At 42.3% G+C, this 23,427-nt stretch overlaps 1 protein-coding gene across 2 annotated transcripts in view; it reads left to right on the forward strand.

Annotated features, from left to right (window-relative positions):
• Positions 1-23,427, forward strand: part of syn3 (synapsin III) — a 109,706-nt gene that overhangs the window by 23,138 nt on the left and 63,141 nt on the right. For both annotated transcript variants that reach the window (XM_074626175.1, XM_074626174.1), the window contains exons 3-4: positions 1,070-1,127; positions 11,368-11,459. In XM_074626175.1, the coding sequence (XP_074482276.1) occupies positions 1,070-1,127; positions 11,368-11,459 (150 nt within the window). The remainder of the gene's footprint in view (positions 1-1,069; positions 1,128-11,367; positions 11,460-23,427) is intronic.

Consider the following 23,427-nt stretch of genomic DNA (forward strand, 5'->3'; position numbering starts at 1 on the left):
AACACTTCATTCAAACTTGACAGAAACAAAATAAATGTATTGGGTTACCTTCTAGACGGTTCCTTTTTAACAGGGTCGTGAAAAAAAACAATCAGATTCGGCAAGAAAAGCTAATTTCATAACTTAATTCATGATTTGTCACTTGCAAGTCCCCCGACTTTATGGAACTGCAAAACTAAATGGCTAGAGTATCTATTCAGGTGTCTAAACATCAGAGAAGGAGAAGAAGACAATCGTGAAGTTACAGGAATTGGAATCTGGTTTTGACTCAACCCTGGTGGGATGACATGTTGGCAAACTCCAGTAAACCAGTAAACAAGTTTAATTGTGCAATGTGGGCTTAAATGAGCCGAATGTAAAACAATGACAACTTTCCACTCTGGTTTTTCTGTTTACAAACTGCGGCTTTAAAAAGCAGGGTGAATCTCTCGGTCAATCTAAATCCTGCAGGTCTGATGGTCAGGGAGATAACTCTTCCAGTAACTGGAAGTTCACAGTGTTCAGACCGCAAGAAAACAAGTGCATCAGTGCTGGATGATTCCTGTATTACTTCCATGTGATCGTCAGATGGTTGCAGTGTGAGAGCTGGCGGCGTGTTTCTTTGATAATAGTAACAGAAATGTCAATTAAATGTAGACCTACAAATTAAAAAAAAGAAATCACAGACACACATCAGTGATTTCTCTTTATTAAAAGTACTTTATTTCACCAGTTAATCTTTGCCAAGAGATTCTGTTTACTCGAAGCTCCGCAAGGTCAGATTCTGTGATTCTGGAAAACATGAGTCATTATTTTGCCCGCTCAGAAGGTATTTAAGAAGGTCTGTTGAGATTTGAGCTCTCCTTCAATCAAATAAACAGGATATTTTAAGGTTGTTTTTGACTGTTGGGAGCGTTTGGAGCACATGCAACTGGACTGTCTGTTCAGGGGAGGAATCCACATGTTGAAGTACACGTATCATGTATATTGTACCTTGCAATATAGTCATTTATACGGTATATGGTTGTTCTTCATTGTCTAATTGTCACATCTCCAGTTCCTTGACAGTTTGTCTTCTGTTTCTTTGCAGGGCGAAGTATTTTCGCGGGAAGAAGCTGAACGGAGATTACGAGATCCGGGTGGAGCAGGTACGGTGGATTTAACATAAATTTTGTCTGCTTAGATATTTTTAATGAATCATTTCTATGTCATAACTATGATATTTAAAGCCAGTTTTACTTGCTGTTTTTTGGGGTGAAACTGGGGGTGGATGGGGGTGTGGTTAATAGTCAGATGTAATTCATTACCATAGCAACCAGATTGCATCGTTTTCAGCCCAATTGTAGATGAATTTACAGTTGATCAGACCACAGATGAGACATGAATTAGCGCAACACACCGACTCTCTCTCTCTCTCGCTCTCCTCTTTACCGACGGGAAACCGAAGCTGTTATATTGCTGTATTCAAAGCCACCAGACCAGACATCATTCACAAAAACAGACATTTTAACATCCCAGGACACGAGAGATGCTGGTCTACCTCTCCATCGATCGGTTAGTTTGTTTGTGTTATTGTGTGACTTTCGCATCCAAACTAATGTGGCATCCACACAGCAGTTCATTTGCTCGGCTTCCGTGCCGGTACTCCTGTTTGCTTCTCCTAACTGGGAGCGAGCCAACCGCCAACTAAATTGTGGAGTAATATGTAGCAGCGTCATCATGCAGAAACTTACATCAGGTCTCGTGGGAAAACGTTTTTAAGAAGGGCTTGGGAAAATAGCATTTTGACGCTAAAACATACATACTTTGATTGTTCGGATTTGAACACATAAGGAAATATGAAGCTACAGAATGATATAAAAAACTAAAAAATAATGAATAATGGACTCGCCCTTCAACAGACACACATGTATCAATCTTCTCACTTAACTCAAGAAAAGCAAAGAAGCATATTTCCCCAAACGTTGAACCATTCCTCTAAAGTAGCTTGATGTTAATTCAACACGATTGTGACATTATAATATACAGTATGTGCAGAAATATGTGTCTAGACATACAGTATTTACAGTGTGCAGATAGCATCTAATTTACCTCCAATAACTCTAACAGTTATACATCTGCAAGCCATTGTTGAGCCCGGAGCCGTCTTTGAAATGGAGTGGCGGTTTTCTTTTTATGAGGGAAGGAAAAAAGTGGGACCACAAAGAGCTGGACCGGTGATTTTATAGCCTGTTTGCTCGACTCTCTACTGTTGTGGTCACATCCTCTTTCTGGGTTCGGGGTGGGGTTGGAATAGGAGTCAAGACTTTTCTGTGAAATGTAAACTTTTCAAGAAATAGTTTTGGTGTCACCGATATTGGACCCCAATAAAAATGTGGCGGAGTTAATTAGGCCCCTTAAGTTGATAGTACCCCTACCCCCAAAGCTCAACTATAGCTCCAACTGTGACCTACTTAGATCTTTCTGGACCCTTCGCTCTTTCCCAGAAGCCCCTCCGCGTTGACGATAACAAGTCAGTCGCTAATTGCCTTCAGCAGCCAGACTCTTCGTAGGCTGTTTGTGCACCTCGCTGAGAGCCTTAGGACAATGGAAACACAATCTCTGTGTGAAAAGTTTACTTAACCCTTTCAGGGGATGACAATAAAAAGCAGAGAGTCCCACTGCACTTTCTCTCTCTCTCTCTCTCTCTCTCTCTCTCTCTCTCTCTCTCTCTCTCTCTCTCTCTCTCTCTCTCTCTCTCTCTCTCCCTCCCTCTCTCTCTCTCTCTCTCTCTCTCTCTCTTTAATCCCACTTTCTCGTTGGCTTTTAACATCTCTACCGAGCAAACATTTTGACATTTGAATAGACTGAAACATAGCACCAACATTAAGGTTAAAGGTCGTATTGATAACGTTTTAATGTAGACGCCTTTTAGAAAGGTGCCGAATAAAAGTATGGCTTTTACTGAAAAAAATGATTATGATTGTGGATTAATCACTTTAAAGATTTTGGCGGGTCCAAAATGAATATTTTGTTTATATCTGTGGAAGATATCTGACGTGTGATTCCTACTTCTAACAAGGCTTGTGAGCCAATTATATAACAACGTTGGTACCACGTGGTGTCTCTGGGTCGTCAGTTAGTGTGGACGTTAAGTGGCAACGACTTGTTATGAAGTGAATGCTGCTACCTAAATGTGGTTAGCCAATCAGACTTTACCTTAAAGGAATAATTCAACATTTTGGGAAGTATGCTTATTGACTTTCTTGCCAGGAGTTAGATGAGAATATCGATATCACTTGCATATCTGTGGGTTATGGAGTTAATGCCAGGAGGAGTTTAGCTTTGCTTAACATAGAATAAAGACTGTAAAGACAGGGGAAAACAGCTAAACGGCCGAATCCAAAGAACTGAAGCTCAACAAAACGATATTGCAAAGTGAGTGTTTCCATTTGCGAGGTAAAATGACTGTTTTTGTGAATGGAGTCTGGTGGCTTTGAAGAGAGTGATATAACAGCTTCAGTTCCTTGACTTGTTGTGAAGTGAATGCAATGGAACGGGGGAGGGAGACATCTAGTGGTTGAATGTTATCAATGTTGTCAAGAGCACCTTTAAAGCAATCTTAGTTCAAAGCTGCAACCTAAATGTCATGCATTTTACATTTACCTACTATAGTAAGTATCTAATTTGAGTTCATAACAGCTCTAAAGGCTGAAAAAAAAAACACAATTGTACCATATTGTGGTCATTTTTTATCTTAGTTGGATTGACATTGACAGCTCTATCATATTCATGCTGTTAAAGCTCTCTGAACTAGAGCTCACAAGCACCCAAACCAACACAACTCTTCTCCGGCCTACTCGCTGCCATATAAGGTTCCATCTCTAGACTCCAGCACAGACCCACTGCAGCATGTGATGCTGCCCGGTGCCAGTCTGTATGAAGGAGAAAGAGAGAGAGCGGCTTTGATTCCTCCATGTAACATCTCTCATTAAGGCTGCCCTGTGCCACCTGTACCTTCCCCCAGCTGCTGCCCACGCAGCAGGTCTCTGAGCCCATTGTTGTGGACCGTTCCCTCTCATTTACATGACCCACTTTGAAGTTACATTTGGCAGACCGTCTGAGGTCTTGTGTCCACCGGGTAACTCTTTTTATCCACGGAACAGATGCTCATGGGAGCGCCGGTGGTGGTGCTTTGTGCTCCTAAGTGACTAATAAAAACAGGCTCGAAGCCATCGCTCTTTTTTTTCTTTTTTTCGCAAAACGATGAAATATGTTCAGTAGTAGTTCTTGATGCTCCGAGGGCACGCCAAGCGATCCTCAGTCAGATTAGTATAACAGCATACCCTTTTTTTTTTTATTCCAAATGAAAAACATAGCCAGAAATGTAAAGAGGGCCGCGCTGACATGGAACTACAGAGCCAAATACAAAAAGGTCTCTATTACTCTTTACACGGCCAGAGCTGGGAGTTGTATATTAACGTCTTTCACTCTATCAGTTAATCCCTTGTGGTTTAAAAGGAGAGTTAATGTGCTGTCACATCAGGTCAGCGCTCGTATATCACGAGCCTGTGACTCACTTAAATTATGAGATCCAGATATAAAACTAAGGCAAAAAGAAAAAAAAACACAGTTTTCTCTCTGGTATGTGCCTCTTCTTTTTTTAACCATATTGTCATACTCCTAGTCTACAGTCATGCTAGCAGCTTTGTGAGGCTGAATTTAGGCACGATGCTACTGTCAGCATGCTAATATGCATGCTAGATTTAGCCCGAGTAGCTGGGTCTTTATTCACTGTTAAAGGTCCCATATTGTAAAAAGTCAGATTTTCATGTCTTTTATATTATAAAGCAGGTTTAAGTGATATATAAATACTGTGAAAGTATCAAAACGCTCAATCCACAGATAAATATGCACAGCTCGTATTCAGAAATTGTGTATTTGAAACAAGCTATCAGGATTTCTGTCCATTTGTGATGTCACAAATCTACAATATTGAGACCATTTCACAGTTTTAAACGTAAGCATTCTACATGTGTCCTAGTTTATTTCCTGTTGCAGTGTATGTGAATGACATCAGCTGACAGGAAGTAAACATGGACCCAAGGTGTTTCCTAGCAACGCAATTCTGTTGCCATTCCGTTGAAATGCGCTTAAACGGAGCGTTTCTGATAGAGGGTGAATACAGGCATATTCAGACAGACAGTATGAGAAAAATAATGTGTTGTTTGAACATTAAAGCATGTAAACATGTTCTAGTAGAAACCCAAAATACAAGTATGAACCTGAAGATGAGCATGATATGTCCCCTTTAACTTAACGTCAAAATGAATGTCCACCAGCTACAATCACAAACAAGATGACACCCAGCGTAAGGCTGCCAAACAAACTGCCTGTTTTGCTACCCACAATCCCTGCAGAGTCATAAACACTGCAATTTACACAATTGGACAAATTAGGCAGTTAAATTTGAAAGGGGTCTGTTGTTTGTGAAAGAACAAGGGGCGGTTCTTCAGGGTTGCCGGACCATGTGTGGTTTTGGGCCAGGGCAGGGCAACATCTGCTCGGCAGGCACATGACCTCAGCGCTGTCCACGCTCCTTTCTGCTGCAGTCATGGCAGCTCACAAGCAGTTGGCCGTATGTTATCCGTACCCTTTTTTGGCTGGTGTGTGTTTGCACATGACATAGGGCATCTGGGTGCAGCTTTGCTCAAGGCGGATGATAGGGTTTGGTACTTGCTGCATACGTTTGACTGATCCAGCTGCTGCATTTAGCATCTGTGCTGGATTTCAACATTCAGTGCCTCAATGAATTATTTCACTGTCGTAGTACAAGGTGGTAGTGATTAGCAGCAAATACTTGTCCGTGGCACACACTGTACTTCTCAATTGCACCAGTATGTGATTCAACCGAGCTTATCAAGAGTTTATCAAAATTCTAGAGGTCGTCGACAAAAACGTAGCGGCCCTGCAGCCGCAAATCAAACAACTGCAGTCTGTTCTCTCTTTGTACACAAGACTGAATAGCTTTACCTCGTGTAACTTCAACGTGTCAATTCACCACTTTGCCAGTAAGCATTCTTTGCAATCTGGGATTAATGCAACAGCTACTTCTATGCAACATTTTCTATTCAAAGCTGTAGTTCTTCCAGGTTTTTGGTTGGTCAAGGTTTTTTTCCTCCCATTGAAATTAGAGAGGTGAGGCAATAAAAGAAGCACTTTGTGTCACAGAAAAACATCTATTTTCAGATGAAAGGAAACCACACAATAAGAGGCTCCATCTGGGCTACAACGATTTTATCAACAGCTTTTCCACTTCGGTCTTCAACTCGGGACCAAAAAAAAAAAAAAAAGAACAACTCGGTGACAAATCGGTGGGACAAGGTTAGGCATTTGCGGAGAGGAAAAATTAAAGGTCACTAAGGTTAATTAGGGCTTAGATCCACGTAAATAGTTATTGGAAAATCTATTATCTTATTTTGCGTTAATTCTCCTCGTAATACCTGCCTCTATAATTAGAAATCCTAATAATTTCACATTCAATGAATTGACATTTTTAAGACATTTTAACCCGTTTACAGTGTCTGCATCTGCAGTATTCAGCGGTAGTACACTTTCTTTACAACATTTAGCTTTTTCTAGTTCTCTTCCTTCCCAGAAAACATTGCAGATTGTAGTTGAAGTGCAGCTTGATCCGTCCTTCCAAGTTGTTTTTTTGCCAAAGGACAAAAGAATTGTGTTTACAATTTCACTCATGACCAAACAAAAGGCACCTCAACCACCTGAACCTCAGTGACACTGGAGTTAGTCCAAATCTAAAAATACTCGCAAAGATTCCAGATGAGCTGCTGTCAAGTGGTGTTTACTGTACCGTCCACAGGTTCACACGGCTTGGCAGTCAGCGCTGCAGGGATAAATGAGGCTCGCCTGTAAATTGCTGTGGCTAAGTTAAACCAGTGCCTTATACTCAGGTAGCACCCTCTGGGTCTGAAAAGTGAAACCAATGCTGAAGTGCCTTAAACTTGCATTCATCCTAACAGCCAGCAGGGGGCGACTCCTCTGGTTGCAAAAAGAAGTCAGATTGTATAGAAGTCTATGAGAAAATGAGCCTACTTCTCACTTGACTTATTACCTCAGTAAACATTGTAAACATGAGTTTATGGTCTCAATCTCTAGTTTCAAGTCTTCTTCAATACAGCATGATGTTCATTTAGTAAATGATGGTCCCATTTAGAGTCAGATAGATCATAAAGCAGGGGATGCTTTAGGGCGTGGCTACCTTGTGATTGATAGGTCGCTACCACGCCGTTGTCCGGTCTGGGAGTTGTTCGTGTTTTCGTCGTAGAACTTTAACCCTTTCACAAGTTCAAGAAAGTTAATTATTACATTTTGGTAGTAAACATATCTTATTCAGCGTTTGGTTGTACTTAGCTCCACCCTCTCGTGTCCCTTCTGGTTGCAAAAAAACAAGATGGCAACTGCCAAAAACCAAGATACTGACAGCCAAAAAACAAGATGATGACGGCCAAAATGCCGAAACTTCATAGCTTCATAACTGTAGTCCACAAACCAAAGGGTGACCAACAGGTCCTCTTCATATATACAGTCTAAGCTTGCACTACGGTTTACACTACGTTTTGTCAGGTCTGAGATATTGTTATTTCAAGAGGACGATTGTCTTGATTAAAGTGGCATTTTCATATAGATAAAAACAGTGATCCAGTGGTCCATGGAGGCTTTTCCATTATCTGTTTTCATGTTGTAGAGAGAAAGAAATGTATTTTACATTTCTACTTTGGATTACTGTAAATAAACAGATGAGTTATCAGTGAGCAGTGGGAGTGACTATGGCTGGCAGAAACTCAAATTGCATAAACTCAAAACAACAGAAGAACAACAATTCAGCTCGAGACACGGTTAAACCTAATCACAACCGTGCTGTCTTCCGTAACTCTGTTCCTCCTAACAGATTAGCTGAAAGCTATTCTTAATTCAGCCTGAATGCAGGTCAACAGATGAGAAGAATCAAGCTCTTGAGGCAGTTTGCCCCCCATGTATCACTTCCTGTTTTCCTTTCCCAGGACAAGAGCTGCTCCGAGACAAGTGTCTGAATGTGTTACCGTGATGGTAACCATGGCGCTGTGAAAAGCCTCCTGTCCTGGCTTCTGGGCCTTCTGCCCCGCACCAGCCACTCCATCCATTAATGCCCAATGACAGTGGTTGTTAGCACTCCTCTTTACCCGGAACCAGCCAATCAGAGAAACAACGTGGAGGCCTCGGCCCCTTGCCAAAAATGTTGCCCACTCTGGTTTTATCAGGTTGCCGCAAAAGTCAACGTAGGCCCCTGTGTTTGGGATGGGATTTGTTTAGGAGATGGAGGATGTGTGCGTACATGTGAGTGTGCAGTCTCTTTTTTAACAAGGCTGCTGAGCACACAGATGTTTCTTTCAGTGGCGGGTATCAGTAGAGAAGAGCTGAGAAAAGGAAGGGAGCCAAGTGCATGTCCTTGAGGCACATTGAGTGTGAGTGGCGCCTCGTTGTCCCCTAAATAAGATTACGGCATTTACTCGCCCCCTGCTCTTCCTCAGAGAGTGCAACACAATAAATAAAAGAGGTGGGTGTTTTTTTTTCTTGGCAAAAAAAACCTAGTTTCGTTACGTTGGCACATTCTTTTCAAAAAACAAACTCACTCCCCCATACAGAGTTTACACGGGCCACGGCGCCGGATGAAAGGGAAATTTATCTCCGAGGGAATATTGCTGATAATATTTCCTTTTTATGTAGCAGAAAGCCGGCTCAAGTGATGATCACACCGTGAGAATGTGCAGATAATAATTGACTTAACTTGCTATGCAAATTGGCAGGAGCTGGGTTGAGTAGAGGGTCAGCTGGAGGATTTGCTTCCATCCCCATCCACGTTGGCGTCGTTGAAGGCTGATCTATATGAGATGTGTGACACAGAGCAGCTTACTGCGGGGTTGTGTTGTCATGACGCTATCACAGCATTAGCTAATGATGCTCTTTATAGACCCTTTATGATTACGTCACGGTTTTAGCTGGAGGCAAAACAAAGGAAAGACTGGAGGCGAATCACCTCAGAGTAGTAGGCTAAAGTTACACATCCGCATACTTTTGAGATGACAAACTGTGATTCGAGGCTAAAGCGAGCTACAATATCAGCGAAGCGTTTCAGATATGGAGAAAAAACGTTGCTGATAGTTTAGCTGAACCTTCTGCTAACCGTAATTCGTCGTCACGGCTGCTCACCTTTCACGCAGAATGCTGTTTTATATCAAATTAGTCTTTTTTTTATTAGATCAACTTTCTTTAATGAATAGAACTCGTTAGTTTCGTCAACATGAATAAAGCGATGATGTCTTGACGGATTCGCCAAGTGAATGCAGATACATAATTTGATAGTGTTAGAGACAAAATTGATTTTTTTTCTTATTGTGGTTAAATAAATGTAATTTATAGTGTTGTTAGATTGCTGCCAGAACGCCCAGCCGACTGGTGTCAAGCAGGAGAGGAAATATTTTTTGGACTGGAGTGAAAATGTTGTTTTTGAAAGGCTAAATGCCAACGAATATGGACTGAAACTGAATATTTCGTTAGATTTTGCTACTAAATAGGAGAAAAATATATCTTTTAAAATTGTTTTATATCCAGATGTTCGTATAAGTTATCCATCTTTATGTATAAATTATAAGAGATTATTTTTTTAATATGGTAATGATGTCTTATTATGATACCCATTGATGCAATTACAAGAATTTGGGGTCAGACTGTCCAGTCAAAAGCAGCGTAGACAGACACATGTTGTGTTTTTCTGTGGCAGCATGCTGTGGTCATGTGACAGTAACAGCAGAGCTGAACTCCTGGTCTCAGTTTGGCACATCTATGGAAGGCATTTTCATTTGATTATGTTTTTTCCCCTTCATTGTTAAGAGGGAGTCAACGACTGAACGCGGTCCACCGCTGACTCAGGTTTCGAGTTCTCGCAGACGAATGAAATGCAGCCATGTTCCTTTTGTAGTGTTTTGTTTGGTAGTCGCCCGCGTCATGTCAAATTCAATTTTTGCTTTTCCACAGAGAGTCAGCAGGCTGCTTGTTTAGGGCCCATTAAATCCACTACATTAATGTCACTACTCATACTTAAAGGCGATGTGAAGACTAACAAACCGCGGTGTTTCATGTCTGAGGTCAACTGGCTGCTGTTTAGCATCCGTCCTGAGGCTTTCTGTACCTGGAGTTTAGGATGATGCAGCCTTGAGGTGGACCCTGTCTGGGTCTTAATTTGACAACGTAATGCTTCATCCACACACTGTTGTCACAGTTTGCCAATTCCACCATGCTTTAATGCTACACTGGTTACAGAAACCGATCCAAACAGCGGGCTGGGTCCCTCGGCTTCACTCTCCGCTGCTCTGGAGAAGGACAAGCTACCTAGCTAACTAACTAGCCAGCCGTCCATCTCCCCGGAGCTGTGTCCGCTCAATGCGACAACACTTTACAGCCCCATTAACAATCGCAATTTTCTTTTGTACTAGTCAAATGAACATGGAAAAAAGTTCAATATCCATTCTACTCCTATTTTATTTCTATGATTATAATACTTTAAAAAAAGTGAACATCAGTTGAATAAAAAAAAAACCCAACCTATGCCTTTTACCACACGATAATCACTTTTTTTTCACGATTGAGTAAGAAACCTTTCGTGAAAATGCCATCATTAATGTGACAGAAGAACGGTTCATTTCAGGAAAGCTAAATGTGGTCAGGAGCATTAACATCAACAGATTTCATGACTATAGTGACAATCATTAGCAGCAAAATTGAGTTGTCCCTGTCTGGTCCTTGTCCATCTAGAAAGTCCATTCCCTGAAGTCGACTGTCGCCCCTCCTTTGGAGTATCTCTGGGAGTTTGACCGAGTCATTAGGTAGCCGGGCTACGGCCTTTCACAAGGCTCTCACTGTCCGGGAGGCCACAGGCTGGTGGATAACTCAATTTGCTTCATCTCACCAACTCCGTCTGTCTCTCTGACTCTTGTCTTTTTCTCTCTGCTGTGTAAATGCAGAAATGTAAAATGAAGTCAACCTGAGAGAATCTATTGTCTGTACTTGTCTTGACTTTTCCTGTCCTTTTTTTCCTTCTTCTTTATAAGAAAGCTGTCAAGTTAAACTGCATCTGTAGCTCCATCACATGACTTCATGAGTCAAAGGCATAGAGCAAGAGAACATTTTTACTTTCACTTTATAAAAGGAATATGTTTCTGTCAGAAAGACCTTTTGTGCATCAAAGCACTGAGTCAGGGAGTTAAATTACTGTAGACAAATTTGACCTTTACACAGTATGTTGTTGTAGGATGCGACATCTAATCTTATTTTTTTTTCTTTGTGCTCCCCCAGGCGGAGTTCTCAGAGATCAACCTGGCCTCCTACGTCAACTCGGGATGCATGGTGGACATGCAGGTCAACAAAGGTGGCACCAGAGTGGTCAGGTAAGACGCTGGAGGACGAAAGAGAGCTGGAGCCCTTTGACGCATTCGCCCACGCAATCTGTAATCTGCCTCAGTGAGCCTGCACAAAGACTCCTGTTCTTTTCTACTCGGTGGCATTGTGCACGACCCGTGTATATATAACATTGCTTGCACTCAGAGAAATCAAGGCGGTAATGTGATTATGCCATGGGAAAACATTAAAAAAAAACAACTCTTACCCTATTTTCAACCCAGGTGGGAAAACAACATATTTAAACTTGTCACCTCTTCCACTGTTAGTCCTCACAATGTCAATATAGTGCTATTTCACATTACAAAATGCATGTTATGCATGTTATGTAACTAGGAGTTTTGAGTCTGATCAGAGCTCTGACAGTGTTGATAATTCCCATTAGGTCAGTGGTTGCAATACCAGCTCTTGTGGTAACCAGGAAGCTACTTCAGCCGATGAGTCATTAAACCCGTCATTACAGCTATTGTGGGACTGACAGCAGCGACAATGGCTTGCACTTTATACATCACCTTGATGCCAATAATCACAGCGAAGAATGAGATGTCTTAAAAAGCTTTTCATCTTGCCGTGTCAGAGGTGTCCGCTGGCCAGTGAGCAGCTCCTGTAGCAGCAGCAGCAGTTAGACACGTGAAGCTGGGTATTTAAATAGACTGCTCTGTTATGTGAAGTTGGCGGTCAAGGAGATCTCTGATCAGCTGATCTGGGTGGAAAAGATGACTTCATACTCCTGCCTCAACCTTCATTATGAATGCCATTAGTACTTTGAAAAAGGTTATCAACAAAACCGATATACAACAGTCAGACAATCACAGCTTTAAAGCGGCTAGGATCAATATTTTTGGATTACTTCTACTTATTTATTCCCTTATGCTGCGTTCAGAAACGAATTTTCGCCCCGCTTTACTCGTGCGAGTTGGGCCGCCTGTATCATTTGTGTTCATTCGCACTAGACGCACCGGAGAGGAGGAGGAGCTTATCTCCATAGATACCAACAACTTTTCTTTCTGCCATCAACCATGGAAGAAATAACCACTGTTGCTGTTCTGTACATTTTGTGGAAGTCCCAGATATGTCAGAAAACCAAAACGCCGTCCTGTCTGGGTTCCTAACATCACCCGGTGGCGATCTGTATTCACATACAGTGCCATTGCATTGACTGTATATAGCAAGCCACACGTTGCTACTACGGTATGAGCCCCAAATTTTCAGATTGTGCTGTGATTTAATGGCAATAAATGGATCAAAATTATGCCAAAAAACTACATAATGATGCAGATTTGTAAAAAGTATGCAGTCATGCTTTGTCAGGTCTGTCCGCAAGACGACAATCAAACAACTTTTAAATTCTGAATGGATAAAGATAAGAAGATAAAGTCATCTAGGCATAAATACGGCAGCGACGTTGTTGTTTATACCACAGACAGTCTGTGGTTATATACACGTACATTTATACACAGAGTTTCATCCGGTCTCTGTACAGATATGATGTACTATCGTAGCTCTGCCCACTTTCATTTCTGATTCAACAACGTCAGTGACGACAGGAGGAGAATATCAACGCTGACAGGCTGTCGCGACACAGCGTTACATTGACTTTGTATGTAGTCAATGCTTCGCTCTTGGTGTGAACACACCATTACACCTGCAGTACAACCATTTTTCCAGCTGTCTTTTTTCTTGTCTGGTTGTTATGTTATAGCTCTGTCCTTGACACCCAACATGGCATCAACCGTCATCGCTATGAGAGTGACCACCTACACCGCATTTGCAAACTCTCTCTGCGTCTCATTCTCCATTGGTCCATTAGATCAGCTAACTTGAGCGCATGCCATCCAGTGTCAGCCCACCCAGTCCTCATTCCAGCCTTCTCGGGGAATAATCAGCTAATCTGTTGTTTCGGCCTCGACTCCACACACACTTAAAATAACAAAATAACTTCTTTATCGGTGTGGAAAGTAGCATTCGTCCCGGAAATGGCCTCACCGCACAGCGCAGTGTGAAATCAAGCGAGAGTAATCACAGAGCGGGGGGAGCTGATGTCACAATGCAACCTGTTGTCAGAAATGGACACAGAGGTCATTGTGTTGGGTTGAGTATTTTTTTTGGTGATATTGCCGTAATGATAGAGAAGCCAAATTGGCTGCAGATGGTCTGACTGCTGCCGCTTGTTCACAAACACCAACATTCACTGCCAAACTGTCGCGGTTCAGCTTGTCGTTTGTGATCCTGAACTCGACTACGAATGGTGTAATGGTTGTTTCTAGCGAGCAGTCTGATTGGTTGATGACTAATAAAGCCGAGCGGTTAGAAGGACACATTTAGAAGTTCAATGAGTGAGACGCTGAAAGTTTTTCTGGATAAAAGATCAGCTTAAAACCTCAGAGTGTGAGCTGATTAAAATCTGTCCTTGTCATAGCCAATTTAAGCTGATTATGTCTTTGATAGCAGCGTGTATGTTGTAATAGACAGACAAAACACTAGTTCCCCAAGCACAAGCTAAATGCACTCTGTCTGATTGTGTGCGTGATCACGGGAGAGCTGCTCACATGCACACCAGCACGTTTACACTCTACTGTATATTTAAATCCTGCTTCTCCACGTGTCCTCTGGCTGTTGTGTTCTCAGCGCTCCGGACCTCTGACCTCTGTCCACCGGCACGCTCTCTGATCACACTTTCTCACAGTTCTGTGGTTTCAGGGTTGTTTGCGCAAGTGAGGTTTCCCTCACTTACAAAAATATAACTCTACTGTACGGTTAAAGACACCCAGTGGAGTAGAGACAATCGATCTCACATGGCCACTTGAACTATGAAAGCAGGTTTGTGTGTGAATCATGTTCTTGTTTGTCTTGTTTATGTTTGGCACACTGTTTGGCACATCTGATAAAAAACAATGTGCATACATACATATGTCTGGCTTTGTGCACACAATTTGCAAAGTTGTTGGTGGATGTGTTTACGTGTCATATTACTTCCGTACCTTTTGTTTTCCTCAGAAATTTATCTTGGTGAACTGATGAGCCAAAACAGTTTACTTGCGATTTTGCCACCACTACTGTACTGTATGTGCGACGTGCAACGTGGCACGCACTACACGGCCTACAGCACAGCCGAGCGACACACCACAAGGTACAGTAGTTATGGCGTGTTGTTCCTCGCTGCACTGCTGTAGTCAGCCCTTTGGCTTCTCCGCTCACCGCTGCCAAAACCTCCAGCGAGCCGCTCGGCTCCAAGTGGGAACACTGGTCTGGCTGAAAGACGGACCACAGCAGCCGACGTATGATAAGCCACGGAGCAACGTCTCTCTCTCTCTCTCTCCCCTCCACCATCCTCACAGAGCTCCTGGTGCGGTTAATAAAACCCGGTGATTAATTGGTGGCGATTAATGTCGGGGACTGGGCGCGTTAACTGCTGCTAATTGAGGCTTGTTTTAGTGTTGCACTCACTGGTGGCAGCATCAGCTGGATGGATAAAATGTGGATGTAAAGTAAATGTGAGGTGGAGGTTTCCATCATGTAACACTGAACTTTCAGCACAACAAACTTCAGAATACGATAAAAAAGCACGTATTGCTCTTAGAGGGCCTAATTAACACTCGCTGCTCACATTATTGTGCCTGTGAGGACACTGATACCAACACCAACACTGAATTTCAATGGAAAAAGCTTAATTCAAGCCAAGCAAGCTGCTTTTTCTTAATACACATATTGCTCATAAGGAGAAGGACTATTGATAATTGACACATCCTAAGTCCGGGACTTGGGATTTTACTTAGGCTGGACTTTGGATAGGTCAATTATAGGGCTGTCAATCGATTAAAATATTTAATTAATGGCATGATTGTCCATAGTTAATCGCGATTAATCGCACATTTTTTATCTGTTCTGTTCAAAATGTACCTTAAAGGGAGATTTGTCAAGTATTTAATACTCTTATCAACATTGGAATGGACAAATATGCTGCTTTATACAAATGTATGTATATATTTATTATTGTAAATCAATTAACAACACAAAACAATGAAAATATTGATCCAGAAACCCTCACAGGTACTGCATTTAGCATAAAAAATATGCTCAAATCATAACATAGCAAACTGCAGCCCAACAGGCAACAACAGCTGTCAGTGTGTCAGTGTGTCAGTGAGCTGACATTGCCCCAAAACTGCATGTGTTTATCATAAAGTGGGCATGTCTGTATAGGGGAGACTCGTGGGTACCCATAGAACCCATTTTCATTCACATATCTTGAGGTCAGAGGTCAAGGGAACCCTTTGAAAATGGCCATAACAGTTTTTCCTCGCCAAAATTTAGCGCAAGTTTGGAGCGTTATTTAGCCTCCTTCCCGACAAGTTTGTATGGCATGGTTGGTACCAATGGATTCAATAGGTTTTCTTGTTTCATGTGATGCCAGTAAATTGCGTTAATGTGTTAAAGAAATTAGTGGCGTTAAATAAAATTTTCGTTAACGCGTTATTATCGTGCTAACTTTGACAGCCCCAGTCAATTGATATGTATATTGACAGTTACATACACAAGTCGGTTTACACATGAAACTTGGTGGAACCATGTAGCATGAGCCTGAGGAGGAACCAATTAAATCTGGGAGAGGATTCGCCTTGACGGACGTTGCGGTGGCTGTCGCTCGTAGCAGTAAAGTTAACATTTAGCTCACTGGATTTTAAAAAGTTCTAGTTTAGTTTCAACAAAACACTGAATTACGTGTTCAGATGCGGTCTGTTCCCCGACCTTTGCCGCGTCCGCGTCACATTCCTCGCCGTTCTCTGCCCCCATAGGTGGAGGGAGGGATTCAGCCAGATTACATTCACAGATCCCTGTCTGATTTTTTTTTTTTTTTCTTGTACTCTCCTTCTATTTAATTTTCTGTCCTGAAAGCTACCGGTCTCAGCCAGACCCCTCTTCCTTTATCCAATCCCTACAGAACACATAACAAGACTCTCCTCCTTCGGTTACCTCAGGTGACGATTTACCGCTTAGACCACACAGAGACGCTTCACACACACACACACACACACACAAAAACAAGCCTCAACCCTCCCTTCCCTTGACCCCCCTTTGAAAGCCCATTTTAATCAGTGAAGGAACTGTCTGCCTGGAGCGCCCTCAACACCTAATACCTCAGACAGGTTCATCTTGTTACCGAGCAAATAAATCCCGCTCACAGACGCGCTGAGTTCAGACATGGCTTTAGGAGGCCTGCGGAGTGGTTTCCTTTCGGAACGCTGTGACTGTAATGAAAGCATACAGAGGCCCACTCCACCATCCCCGCTTTTGTAATATAGCCATGAATACAAATGGCCCCGCTAATTCACTCAAACTCCTAACAACACTCATTTCCCCTCCTGCCAGAGGTCATTTGGTGCTCTATCGCTCTTACAAGCTCCTTTCCTCATTCCATCCGCCTCCCGAGGGACTCTTTCTCCAAATCCTCAACACAATCACCGTTAAGCAACTAAACATTCTCTAATTGTTTTGCTAGAAGATGTGCCGAAGCTACACCCTCGCCTGTTTGGATTTTAGAGGCGTTTTGGTCGTTGGCGCGCGTCCCTTTTGTTTTCTACGTGACCTTCGCTGCGTTCAGAGCGGTGTTGGAGATGAACCCTGGAGTGCGATTGCAGCTGAGAGCTTTGGCTGCCCTGACCGGGCCACCGCCCCGGATCGGAGCCACTGCCAGCTCGCTCTGGAGCCACCGGGCCTGGAGCCACACGGCCACAACCACAGGGAGCCCTAGATCCAGGCCAGGGGACCACAGCGTGATGCTAGGCTACGGGGAGTCACTGTACACACAGAGGATGGAGACTTCTTCAGGGTGCTTTGGGCGTTCTGTGCGTTACAGTTCCAGATAAAAACACAATGAAAGAAACATTTTTTTTTTTTTTGGAGTAAAACTTCACAACTTTCAAAAAGTAAAACAACAGAACGGCGTCATTATCTGTTTACTTTTTCCAATTATTTCAACAGAGCGCTTTTCCAAAACTCACTCTGTCCACCTTTGATCAAACTTTAACAATTTGTTCCCTGCCGTCAGCCAAGTGGATCTCAATCCACCAATTCAAATAAACAAAAATGCTGATTTTCACAGAATTGGATTAAGTGGACAGAGGTTTTTTTTTTGTTTTTTTTTGGAAACCCTCTAGTCGTTTCTGATTGATGATGTTTATCATTTAACAAAAGCATACAATGTTTTCATTATCAGAGCGCCAAAGTCAGAATTAAAGTAAACCCCCAAAGGTAACGTCTTTGTTTAATGTTCGACCGGACTAATCATTTTCTTACTGCTGCGCTGCTGCCAAAAGGCAATCCTTCTCACATGTGAATGATTCATTTAATTGCTTTGGATTTGCAACAGTTATTATATTATCATATTGCACAAAGCACAATAGTAATTTAATAATAATGCAGCTTTGTTGGCCTTTAAAGACAAAGTAAAGTTGCAACAGAGAGAACTGAGTGAGCGACCCATGGAGATAAAACTAGACTCCCTAAAGTCCAATTTACTGATGTTATGCTTTAGATGTTTTGACCATTGAAGTACTTTTCAAACTGTCATCTCTTAAAGAACCATAATAACACTTTAAATTGTTTGACATTTTGGGAGAATATGCGTATTTGCTTTCTTTCCGAGAAGATTAATTCCCCTCTCATGTGGTCGTGTCTAGAAGGTAACCCACAAGTTGGGAAAACGTGCAAAAACTCTTGCTAGACTCGCTGCCCGACGACCTGTCCTAACCTTAACCATTCGAGGTCAATGCCTAACCTCATCCATCTCGCGAGAGTTTCACAATTTGTAGGCTACCTTCTTGGCACAACCCTACCTTCTTGTCTGTGGATTAGCTTCACATAGCACTGGAAGCTGAGCTAAATTGCTAACACGTTGTATCTTGTTTCTTTAATCTGTAGACAAAGCAGAAATACTTAATTTGACATCTGCAACACAATGCTGCATTCACGTGTTGTTAGCAGAAGAACAGGGAAAACTCTTGTTATTCCCACTTGGGGGGTGTGTACAAATTATTCCAAGATGGTTCCTCCCACTTTCTAGCTTTGTAGTCATGTCATTTAAATAGCCTAAACTGGCAACTTTAGCTGTTTTACATGTTTGGAGTGGTTCTGTTAATAACAACAACAACAAAATTCAATATATTGCCAACTCAGAATTAGAAGCCAGAGCCTGACTTGAGCATTTTTCCGTCTTGGTTGCCTGTAATTGTAATCTGTAGTTGATGTGGCACAATTCTGTGTAGTGGACTCAATTAAAGGAACAGTGTGTAGCATTTACGGGGATGTATTGGCAGAAATTTGAATACAATATAAATAAGTATGTTTTCTTTAGTGTATAAGCACCTCAAGATAAGAATCGTTGTGTTTTCGTTACTTTAAAACGAGCAGTTTATATCTACATACGGAGCGAGTACTCTTCACAGAACCGGCTGCCATATTTCTACAGTAGCCCAAAACGGACAAACAAAACATTGGCTCTAGATAGGATCATTCACATTTTCGCATCGGCCACCGTAGCTCTCCTATACGCTTGGTTGCAATCTGCAACCTCACTGCTAGATGGCGCCAAATCCTACACACTGCACCTTTAAGCCAAGAAACACTTACAGCACGCAACGCCCCCCTAAAACCACAAATTGTCGTTTTTACATTAGTATTTATATTAAACAAAAGATATATGTGTTACTCTGTGAGCTTTAGAGGTGTTGCTTGGCAAGTTTTTAAATTTTGAGAGCGCTAGGTTAGCTGTTTCCCCCTGCTTCCAGTCTTTATGCTAAGCTAGCTTCAGCCTCCCAGCTATACTTACTGACATGAGAGTGGTATCAAGCTTCTCATCTAACAGAAAGAGAGCAAATCACTTTTTTTTTTAAACAATAAAAACTTTTTTTTTGTGGTATAAGCCCACATAACAATTTGTGCCACTATGTAGAGTTGAGTTTTTACTGTAGCGTCTGTCCTCGTAGCAGGAAAGCACAGACTTTTCTCTCTTAAGGTGCATTTCACTCCGATGACGGAGAGCCAGTTTGGCACAATGCACCATTGTGTACGAGCGCTGCGCTGATCCTCGGTATGGACTGTTTGACATTTGTGGCATTCCCGTGGAGTTCTACCCCGATTATCCTTATCATTGAGAGACAGACTGATGGGAGGAAGATAAGGCCCGTACCAGCCTTTGAGCCAGGCACAGGGCCGGTATAAAGACAAATGCTCTGCGCAATTCAGACATCCCTGTGGAGCCTATTAGAAGGTCAGAGATTCTGTATGATAAATGCATCTGGAGGATAAAATGGCAGCACATTGTCTTGGGTTTGAATAGTTTTCTGCTCTCGGAACGCTGATGAAAACATCCTGTTGGCATTGTTGTGCAGTATATCGTACGTAGGTCTTGTACAATTGTTTGGCTTGCAGTGTATTCATAACCAGACAGATATAGAGAGTAGTGAACTCCTTTCTGGCTTTAAACATGTTGATTGGCACTTTGAGCATTACCTGCCTGTCGCTATCACTCTTTACAGAACATCATTCTGTTCATCTCAGAGTTTTCATTCACATATCTTGAGGTCATAGGCCAAGGGACCCCTTTTAAAAATGGTAAAGCCAGTTTTTCCTCGCCAAAATTTTGCGTAACTTTGGAGCGTTATTTAGCATTCTTCCCGACAAGCTTACATGACATGGTACCAATGGATTCCTTAGGTTTTATAGTTTCATATGATACTAGTACCTTCACTCTAGCTTTAAGACTGAGCCCGCTACAACCTCTGAAAGACAGAGGTTAATAGTTTATATAATAAAAGATCGATACTTGACATCTGTGTTTATACAATATTGCCACGCAAAATATCACGATATGATGCCATAAGACATAAGCTCAAACATCTGAGTCCGGTGATGCTTCTCTGTGGGTGTGTGTGAAGTGCACACAGTCATTAGATAATTTGTTAATACAAAAAGATTGATTGTAGCAGCTTTAGATATTTTAATGTTTTGCGGCATGCTACAGTTCCCTACAAACAGCCCATGACTCTCTCATACGTCAAGCACAATTATGCAGCGTCACTTTGAATATTAATTAAAGTCTTTTTAACAAGTCAAAAATCTGTCGGTAGTGTGAAATGATTCTATGAATAAATCTAGTGAATTCGTCATATGTGACAATAACATCACATAAGGCAGATTCACTAGTATTGAAAGTTAAACTTTTAGTTATAAGCTGTTACCCTTTTCACAGGTTTATTTGACTCGACTTCAAGAATGAATGTTCAGATGGATATTCATTTCCAGCACGCCTGCACCTCTATCTTGCTCAATGTACCATTGAAGTGTTATGATCGTGCTCATGATTCCACATGGATCCATTCCCTCGTCATGTCCTAATCTATAACCCTGCCATCCCCCCTGTCAGTGCCTGTTATCAGCCTTTATTGCACCACCGATAACCCATTCAAAGGGCGCATTAGCATATCGCCCGCGATGTGATGACTGGGGGGGCCCGAGCGATTCGGATCGTAAAGCATAAATGTGCCGCTTCAGTGTAATCCACGAGCCGCGGGGAGCCCTGATTCCGCATAACGAGTCCGAGTGAAGAGACAGAAAAACAAAGTTAATGGGTGACAAACCTCAGTAATGCTCTGCTGCTATAGGGCACTGGCTCCATTAACCGTGGCCCGGTGAAAGCCATCCCACCGAGCTGAATGTCTCCTGCATCTGGCCTTTCTGTGGTAATGAGGGAGCACAAAGGTGTAGTCTGTATCGTTATATGCATGCATGCGCTTAGCATCGCGGAGAGAAAACAGTTTTCCTGTGCTATCAGCTTCTAGTAGTGATCATAATAGATAAAAACAAGCGATAAGATGTTTTAACTAATGTACATCTGCACAACAACCTTGGACTCTTGGAAGTTGTGATGGGCATTTTTTTTTTTTACTATTTTCTGACATTTTATAGAGCAATGAATCAATTAATTGAGAAAATAATAATAGGAATGATAATGATAATTGGATGCAGCTCTACATTTTGTTTTAGGCTGATAGTACAGGTGTATTTTAAGTCAATTCCTTGGCTCATGCAGTATCAAAACAGCCGATTAGACTGTTGTCAGGCTATTAAATGGGTGTTATCAGTCGCTATAAGCCCCATAGATAAGGGTCAGTAAGGGCCTACTACACACTCTAGTAGGTTTTATCATCTATTCACATAGTAGATCACCGAAAGAACACACAAAACACAGGGTTTTGTTGTCTAAACCTAAAGAAGTTGTAGTTTTATTGTCTAAAACTAACTTTTTTTTTGCCTAAACCTAAAGAAGTTGTAGTTTTGTTATCTAAACCTAAATAAGTTGTAGTTTTGGTGCCTAAACCTAAAGAAGTTGTAGTTTTGGTGCCTAAACCTAAGGAAGCCTTTTTGTTTGTGTTCAAAAAGTGTCATTTCATTCAGTTTTACATGTTATAACGTGTTACTTTTAAGCTTCACTTTCACTTTTATAACGTAGTAGGCGTAGTAGGCCCCTACTGACCCACATCTATGGTGCTTATAGCGACCGACAACGCCTATTTAATGGCCTGATAGAAGTTGAATTGGTGCTTAAACCTTCCCATGCACACTCTTACGCACAATGTTGTTCTCTTTTAACTTTGGGGTGTTTGCTAGAAACAGCACGTTACACAAATCAGCCAGTGCATTTATCAGGAACTTGTGTTTCACATGAACTGTTGAGTCTGGTTTGGTTCTGGAGCCTCAATAAACAGCTTCATCCAGTATAAATAGCAGAGCCTTTGGTCCGCTGCCACTGCGGCTGAGTGGAGCAGCAGGGAGGAACAGCTGTAGTCGCTCTGTCGCCGAGACCAGATCACTCCTCAGTCATCCTGCCAGTGCCGTCCGTGCCGTCTAACATAAGCAACACTTGAGGACCCAGAGCCTGTTTGAGGGCCTGGCTGTAATTTCAACCCTACAACCTGCAGCCCTTTACTTCCTGCGTGTGTGTGTGTGTGTGTGTGTGTGTGTGTGTGTGTGTGTGTGTGTGTGTATACCTGTGCATACATGCAAGCATATTTTTGTCTGGACCGCAGAGGGCCAGCCCTACAAACCGCAGAAATCTGTCACTGAGTGAGTGATTGACTGAGTGATGAAGTTACACGATTGGTTGGACCAGTCTTGAATTTTCCTCATTGGATATTGCTCTTTCAAAATGAAAAGGTGTTAGAGTGTTTCAGAGGTTCCACTCGCATTTCCACCAGATCCGGTGACAAGGGCGTCTCAGCGCAAATAGCATAATAGCCTCGTCGGACCTGGTGGACGTGTAACGCTGGATTTAACATTATAGACATGACCACTGACTATTAGTGGAAGAATTTAGCCAGAAATTCACAGACTGACCATAGATGGTCCAGACCTATACTCGGTTTTGAGCGAGTCTTGTTATTGTGCATGTGAGATGGGCAAGTGTCTGCAAGTTAACCAAAGTAATCTAGCAAGAGCTTTGTGAAGCTGCTGGTCACAATCGATGATGGGAATCTGAAACATGCACAGCTGCGCAATACCTGAATCCAAACTGAAAGCATTAATAAGGTAAAACACAGCTGCTGTCAAAGTGAATTTCCTGCGTTAATGTGAAATTTAAATCTTTAAACGAGGCCTCCAGGTGGCCGATGGTTCACTTGGCCCTGCTCCCAGAACAGTTTGTAAAGGAAAGGATTAGGCTGTGTTAATTGGATAGATGGTCCAAAAAGATTAAGGTGCACCGAGGAGCATTTCCTCACCCCTTTCAGCCCGACACGGTCGCTGAATAATGGAGCCCTCCACTGTAAACACAAGGCCCAGATACGGCGTGTTAATGTGCTGACGGAGCTGTCGGCCCGGGTGGAGCCCGGGTGGTGATGTGTGACCTGAGCACGGTCAGGTCACAGTTACTGTTTAAAAAAGGGAAATTTATCATCATAT

This window comes from Sebastes fasciatus, chromosome 23, assembly GCF_043250625.1.
Source record: "Sebastes fasciatus isolate fSebFas1 chromosome 23, fSebFas1.pri, whole genome shotgun sequence".
In the NCBI taxonomy this organism is placed as follows: domain Eukaryota; kingdom Metazoa; phylum Chordata; class Actinopteri; order Perciformes; family Sebastidae; genus Sebastes; species Sebastes fasciatus.